This window comes from Oncorhynchus nerka, linkage group LG28 (genome assembly GCF_034236695.1).
Source record: "Oncorhynchus nerka isolate Pitt River linkage group LG28, Oner_Uvic_2.0, whole genome shotgun sequence".
NCBI lineage: Eukaryota > Metazoa > Chordata > Actinopteri > Salmoniformes > Salmonidae > Oncorhynchus > Oncorhynchus nerka.
In genome coordinates, this window is record NC_088423.1 from 74,811,127 (window position 1) to 74,819,001 (window position 7,875).

The 7,875-nt window shown below is 40.6% G+C and overlaps 1 protein-coding gene across 1 annotated transcript; it reads left to right on the top strand.

Annotated features, from left to right (window-relative positions):
- The first annotated feature begins 5,374 nt into the window (after positions 1 to 5,374).
- Positions 5,375 to 7,851, top strand: gins2 (GINS complex subunit 2). The gene is made up of 5 exons (XM_029639822.1): positions 5,375 to 5,541; positions 5,847 to 5,961; positions 6,120 to 6,219; positions 6,355 to 6,481; positions 6,786 to 7,851. Exons 1-5 carry the CDS (start codon positions 5,452 to 5,454, stop codon positions 6,915 to 6,917), a joined length of 564 nt encoding a protein of 187 aa, XP_029495682.1. The 5' UTR covers positions 5,375 to 5,451; the 3' UTR covers positions 6,918 to 7,851.
- Positions 7,852 to 7,875: the final 24 nt, after the last annotated feature.

Consider the following 7,875-nt stretch of genomic DNA (forward strand, 5'->3'; position numbering starts at 1 on the left):
ATAGAAAAGTTTATTCTAAACGATCCCTGGTTGTAGTAAGGGGCCATGACAAATGGTATGGTGAAAAACTGATTCCTGAAAGAGCACATACCCCGAAGAACTTTCCATAACCTGAGAACATGATGGAACTACTACCCTAGGGCCCCATTCCGACAGGAAATGTACACACGCCTTTCCTAAGCACTTCTCAGTAGTTAGTAATCAGACTTACCCAGTGCTTGGACTGAAATAGATGTCCGTACTCGTTTTGGGTGCCATTAACTGTTTATATTTAGGTGCAGGAGCTCCACAATACTTTTGAACTAACATTCTATAAGTGGAACAGGAGATTAAGCAGTAGAACATTTGAGGGGATTCCCTTGCATGTACTGAATACATTTGGCCAACAGATATTCTTGTGGAGTTTTCATTCAATAGGATTTATAGTACATTTATCTTAAGTCATCTCTTTAAATATGGTGTACTTTTAATTAGAATGTTGTAGACATACTAGGAAACATAGAGAGAAGGGGCTCAGAATACAGGGGTCAATGAAAGAAAGATGTAAATATATGGATATTTTCGTCTCCATTTCAGCACCAACTGGTAGATTTTAGGGTTAGGAAAGTGTGTATGATTCATTAATAAAACAGGTTTGGAGAGCCTTTATGCACAAAATATATTGATGAATCGAAAATAGTGGTTTGTTTCATCCTGAAAGTTGTCAAAATCGAGTTTAAACCACTACATATTGGATTGTGGGAAAAAGCAGGCAGTAAGTGTTGAACAACAGTCCTATTAATCTACCCTAATCCTCACTAATCATGGAACTATATGACAATGGGTATGTGTGGTGCGAGTTCCATAATTATTCTAATAGGCTACATGTCCCACACTATTGCACAACGTTACCCTAATATGATCCACTAATTTTTTATTTATTTGACCTTTATTTAACTAGGCAAGTCAGTTAAGAACAAATTCTTATTTTCAATGACGGCCTAGGAACAGTGGGTTAACTGCCTTGTTCAGGGGCAGAACAACAGATTTGTACCTTGTCAGCTCAGGGATTTGAACTTGCAACCTTTCTGTTACTATGCTAGCGACCCTCAGGAATAACTACACAGGCTTGACAGGAAAGAAAGGTAAATGGAATGGAATGATGCAAAATATAACAACATCAAATGGAAGAAAACGAACACTAAAGTGACAGTTGTAAATGTATTTGGGTATTACTGATGGTGGGTCCTGATAGTGGCTAATATTTAACATGATACAAATTGTGAAATAAAATTGAGAAAACTCTGGGTATATAATTGAAACATTCTAAAGCGTATACATCAACTCGGCAAGTTCAGCCCTATAGAAGCCTGTAGTTTGGGTCTCCACATTTCATCCACTTAAATTGTGAGGGCACACAATTACAATTCTGAATAACGGCACAGCCATTTGTAGCCTATTTAATAGTTTGTGTTTATATGATTTTTTGTTTGCTTCTACTTGACTGGTTTCACATTAGTCTCCAAGGATCATAAGGGAAAATCATATTCAAAAATTGCTGTCTAGTTACCATCCCTTTCACCAAACGGATTACTCATTTACCCAGATCTGATCAATAGCTCAATAGCTCTTATCAGTTGATGAATTACAGTGCATGGAGAATGCTGTTATTTCTATGGGGGAAAAATTAAGTAGATGCTTTTTCCACTATTGACTATTGACCTTATTCATGGTTTCCTAGGGCATAAATGTGGTGGAATAATGAGGGAATTGTGTCAAAATCGGAATAGAGCATATCTGTAGACAAAAAGGAATCAAGTTAATTGCCATTATAGCACAAATAATATTTTTATATTTTTTAATATTTTTTATTTAACCTTTATTTTACTAGGCAAGTCAGTTAAGAACAAATTCTTATGTACAATGACGGTCTACCAAAAGGAAAAAAGCCTCCTGTGGGGACTGGGGCTGGGATTAAAAATAAATCAATCAATAAAATATAAATATAGGGCAAAACACACATCACGACAAGAGAGACAACACAACACTACATAAAGAGAGACCTAAGACAACAACATAGCAAGGAAGCAACACATGACAAGACAGCATGGTAGCAACACAACATGACAACAACATGGTAGCAACACAACATGGTACAGACATTATTGGGCACAGTCAACAGCACAAAGGGCAAGAAGGTAGAGACAACAATACATCCCACAAAGCAACCACAACTGACATGATTGAGTCTTTGAATGAAGAGATGGCGATAAAACCGTCCAGTTTGAGTGTTTGTTGCAGCTCGTTCCAGTCACTAGCTGCACTGAACTGAAAAGAGGAGCGACGCAGGGATGTGTGTGCTTTGGGGACCTTCAACAGAATGTGACTGGCAGAATGGGTGTTGTATGTGGAGGATGAGGGCTGTATTAGGAATCTCAGATAGGGGGGAGTGAGACCTAAGAGGGTTTGATAAATAAGCATCAACCAATGGGTCTTGCGCCGGGTATACAGAGATGACCAGTTTACAGAAGAGTATAGAGTGCAGTGATGTGTCTTATAAGGAGCATTGGCGGAAAATCTGATGGCCGAATGGTAAAGAACATCTAGCCGCTCGAGAGCACCCTTACCTGCCGATCTATACATTTTGTCTCCGTAATCTAGCATGGGTAGGATGGTCATCTGAATCAGGGTTAGTTTGGCAGCTGGAGTGAAAGAGGTGCTATTACAATATAGGAAATCAAGTCTAGATTTAACTTTAGCCTGCAGCTTTGATATGTGCCGAGAGAAGGACAGTGTACTGTCTAGCCATACTCCCAAGTACTTGTATGAGGTGACTACTTCAAGCTCTAAACCCTCAGAGGTAGTAATAACACATGTGGGAAGAGGGGCATTCTTCTTACCAAACCACATGACCTTTGTTTTGGAGGTGTTCAGAACAAGATTAAGGGCAGAGAAAGCTTGTTGGACAGTAACAAAGATTTGTTATAGAGCATTTAACACAACATCCGAGGAGGGGCCAGCTGACTGTATTATCTGCATATAAATGGTTGAGAGAGCTTCTTACTGCCTGAGTTATGTTGTTGATGTAATTTGAGAAGAGCGTGGGGTCTAGGATCGAGCCTTGGGGAGCTCCCTTGGTGACAGGCAGTGGCTGAGACAGCAGATTTTCTGACTTTTTACACTGCGCTCTTTGAATGAGGTAATTAGCAAACCAGGCCAAAGACCCCTAAGAGACATCAATACTCCTTAGCCGGGACGCAAAAATGGAATGGTCTACCATATCAAAAGCTTTGGCGAAGTCAATAAAATAGCAGCACAACATTGCTAGAATCAAGTGCAATGGTGACATCATTGAGGTTGCAGTGACACATCCATAACCTGAGTGGAAACCAGTTTGCATACCATAGAGAATTCTATAGACATCAAGAAAGCCAGTCATTTGATTATTGAGAAGTTTTTTCAACACTTTTGATAAACAGGGCAAAATAGAAATAGGCCTTAAACAATTAGGATCAGCTTGATCACCTCTTTAAATAAAGGACGAACTGTGGCTGCCTTCCAAGCAATGGGAACCTCCACCAGAAAGGAGAGACAGGTTAAAAAGGTTTAGATAGGCTTGGAGATGATAGGGGCAGCAACCTTAAAGAAGAAAGGGTCTAAACCATCTGACCCAGATGTTTTTTTGGAGTCAAGTTTCAGGAGCTCCTTTAGCACCTCGGACTCAGTGACTGCCTGCAGGGAGAAACTATGAGGCGGGCAGGGGAAAAAGAGGGAGAAGAATTGGGGATAGTCGTATTAGAAGGAGTGGGAGATGAGGAAATGTTGGACGGGCAAGGAGGCATGGCTGAGTCAAATAGGAATTCTGACTTAATGAAGTGTTGATTAAAGAGCTCAGCCATGTGCTTCTTGTCAGTAACAACCACATCATCAACATTAAGGGACATGGGCAGCTGTGAGGAGGGAGGTTTATTTTCAAGGTCTTTAACCATTTTCCAGAACTTCTTGGGGTTAGACTCACAGAGAGAACTCCTCCTTAAAGTAACTAACGTTGGCCTTCCGGATAACCTGAGTGGACTTATTTCTCATTTGCCTGAACGAGAGCTAGTCAGCCTGATTATAACATTGACATTATTGTTAACAGCATTAAAAATAATGATGACTAAATAGTTATCATGGAAATAACAGTTATAAAAAACAAAACGTTATTTTTAATGGTATCATTAATAATATTAGTAATATTAATATGAATAATAATATAATTATAATAATTATAATAATCAACTTTAGAAAACACTTTTAAATCCCATTGTTAATTACCCGATTCCTATTGAACACTGTTCAGTACGTTTTTCTTATTGGACATATCTCTGTCACACCTTAATTTATTAGCTCTCCAGTCGGAACGAATAGCGGGTTGAATAGAATCAAGGTCAGCATACACATAGATAGAAAAGTGCATAAAAAGGGAATTAGCCTACGTTCCATTTACGCGCGCTTAACTCGGGTCGGAATCGACACCATATTAAACCATCTAATTATTTCAGGTGGCTACATGAAGTGTTGTTTCTCTCTGCAGGTCTTTCTCTACGGTCTCTGGCCATACAAGACCCTGCTAGGTAAAGTCCCCCCTTATCTCAGCTCGCTGGTCACCATAGCATCTCCCACCTGTAGCACACGCTCCAGCAGGTATATCTCTCTAGTCACCCCCAAAACCAATTATTTCTTTGGCCGCCTCTCCTTCCAGTTCTCTGCTGCCAATGACTGGAACGAACTACAAAAATCTCTGAAACTGGAGACACTTATCTCCCTCACTAGCTTTAAGCACCAACTGTCAGAGCAGCTCACAGATTACTGCACCTGTACATAGTCCACCTATAATTTAGCCCAAACAACTACCTCTTTCCCAACTGTATTTAATTCATTTATTTATTTTGCTCCTTTGCACCCCATTATTTTTATTTCTACTTTGCACATTCTTCCATTGCAAAACTACCATTCCAGTGTTTTACTTGCTATATTGTATTTACTTTGCCACCATGGCCTTTTTTGCCTTTACCTCCCTTCTCACCTCATTTGCTCACATTGTATATAGACTTGTTTATACTGTATTATTGACTGTATGTTTGTTTTACTCCATGTGTAACTCTGTGTCGTTGTATCTGTCGAACTGCTTTGCTTTATCTTGACCAGGTAGCAATTGTAAATGAGAACTTGTTCTCAACTTGCCTACCTGGTTAAATAAAGGTGAAATAAATAAATAAAATAAAAATGTTGTGCGTCTGTGCCTCTAGTGTGGGTAAATACTGCCACCCAGTGACGATTGTATGCAATTGACTGATTTGGAGAGGAGGCGGGACTTCCGTGTTTGCTGTGACACTACTCTGAATATTTCGCGGGAACTTGCGAAAGCGTCGATAGGCACTGTTCCTGCGGAGATAACGTTACACGTAAAACGATAAAAGTACGGTTATAATGGACCCTTCTGAGGTCGAATTCCTTGCCGAGAAGGAGGTAGTGAAGATAATCCCCAATTTCAGTCTTGACAAAATCTACTTGATCGGGGTGAGTTGGTTAACGTCTTTAGCATAGCTAACCAGTTTCTTGTTTAGTTACGACGTTAGCCTGGATATTCTTCTGGCCTGATCACGGATGTTGTTTAATAACTAGCTAATTCATAACGACTAGCTAGCCAAATGAATACAGCCCACAGTCATTTACTAGCCATCTAACTAGCTAGCTACACTCCAGACTCCCATGTTTTTATGCCAGATCCATGGGGATGGCACATGGCTAACTAGCTAACGCGTTACTGGCACTGTAAGTTTGTTTACATTCTGTATGACTCAGAAGTGGATTTCTGTCTCCAGGGTGATCTTGGTCCTTTTAACCCAGGGCTACCTGTCGACGTGCCTGTGTGGCTGGCCCTCAATCTGAAACAGAGGCAGAAATGCAGGATAGTGCCACCAGAGTGGATGGATGTAGGTAAGTTAAGGAGACTGGTGTCTCTAATCGTTTATCACAATCCTGGTTAAATATCAATATGTATAAGTTATGTATGTTAATATATTGTCTACAAAGATGATGCCTCTACGTAAACCATTGTCAGAGCTGAACTTCTTTCCTTTTTCATCTGTGCACAGAGAAACTGGAGGAGATCAGAGAGCTAGAGAGGAAGGAAGACACATTCACCCCTGTCCCCAGTCCATACTACATGGAGCTGACCAAGCTGCTACTCAACCAGTCAGTATCATCCTACACTTCCTAACTTTAAGCTTGGTTATATTGTCTTAGTTTGGATATAGCTATTGATTTATAATTTGACTGGAATTGGAAGGTGTGTTCAAGCTGTTGTCATATATCCCTGTTTCTCTGCAGTGCATCTGATAACATTCCCAAAGCGGATGAGATCCGTACACTGGTGAAGGACATCTGGGACACGCGCATCGCCAAGCTCCGCCTCTCCGCTGACAGCTTCATCAGCCAGCAGGAAGCACACGCCAAGGTATCAATCAATCACTGAGGAAGTTCGATTGTAACCGGGGGGCACCGGGTTATGGCCGACAAGGGCAGACCTCCCTGCTCAAATGGAACAGTAGTCAGCGTCACATTGTCAACAAGGCAGCAAGATAGACGTGGCATTAATAAGATGATAGAAGTAAAGTATAGTTGGATGAATGCATCTGTCTATGAACTTTGTGTAGAAACATGATTTCTTCCCTTATTTACATTCTCTTCTCTTTTCATCTCCATCTTTCCCTCTCCATCTTTCCCTCTCCATCTTTCCCTCTCCATCTTTCCCTCTCCAGCTGGACAACCTAACTCTGATGGAGATTAACACGACACGGTCGTTCCTGCTGGACACTCTCAACTGCATGTATAAGCTGCGCTCCAACTTGCAGCCCGGCTCCAGTGGGGGCAAAGCCCAGGACCACCAATGATCTGTATTTACGGACCTGCGCCGCAGCCTCTCCTTCTCCTAAGCAAGATGGAGCAGACTTAGGCCCAGCTTTACTAAGCATTTGCACCAGCTGCAAAGTAAAATCAAATCTGTAATACGGAGAACGTGGACGGAATCATGGAATCCAGACATTAAATCAGAATTCAACAAAATTCTAAAATGCATTGAACTTAGTAGGGAATTTTATTGAACATTAATGAGCCCAAGTTTATCATAAGGCATGAACAGAATGCATCAGTGATTTGTATTTCCTGCTACTTTCTGAAGAGTACATTTCTGATGTGGTTTAATCATTCTTGTGGACTTTTCTATTAAAAAAAGTGTAGTTTTTTTGCGTGAAAACCAAATGGAAATTTAGAAAAAAATCTAATTGACTCACACAAAAAGTAAAACAAATTTATAGGGCCCTAAGTCTGGTCCTAGTGAAGACAGAGCTGACCAGCAGATCTTATGAAGTGGGAGCACTTATCTGAAGTTGTCATGCCCCAACTATCTGATTCCTTAGTGCGATGTGTTCTCTCTTTGGATTTGTTTCTAGTTGAAGCTTCGGCAGTCCTCTTCAGCAGGTCATGGACTCCCTGGAGGAAACACTCTGCGTTGGTCTGGCTGATCCATGTATGGTTGGACTTTTCCCCCCCAAATCTGGGTTGATGCCTTTTAAAATATTAGTATAAATGTCGTACTTAATAGAGGTTGCAGTGATGGTTTAGCGATAGATACCTTGTGTAACAGGTTTCTAGCCTTGTATGATCCTGAATAGACCGGTAAGTCTAGTTTGAGGAAGAAGAACAACATGATGTTATGGATGGAGGGCTGCAGGCCTACATTGGGAAATCAAAGAAGCAACATGCAAAACATGTTCTAACATGTAATGTTTCAGTATGTGTAATTAAAATATCTATATTTTTGTTTAAGTGTGTGTGTTGTGACAAAGTACA

Bases quoted from the DNA above. Each gene is read 5' to 3' on its own strand.
- gins2 (XM_029639822.1), top strand. From the start codon at position 5,452: ATGGACCCTTCTGAGGTCGAATTCCTTGCCGAGAAGGAGGTAGTGAAG. The intron at 5,542-5,846 runs GTGAGTTGGTTA...TTCTGTCTCCAG, and splicing joins ACAAAATCTACTTGATCGGG to GGTGATCTTGGTCCTTTTAA. The intron at 6,220-6,354 runs GTCAGTATCATC...GTTTCTCTGCAG, and splicing joins ACCAAGCTGCTACTCAACCA to TGCATCTGATAACATTCCCA.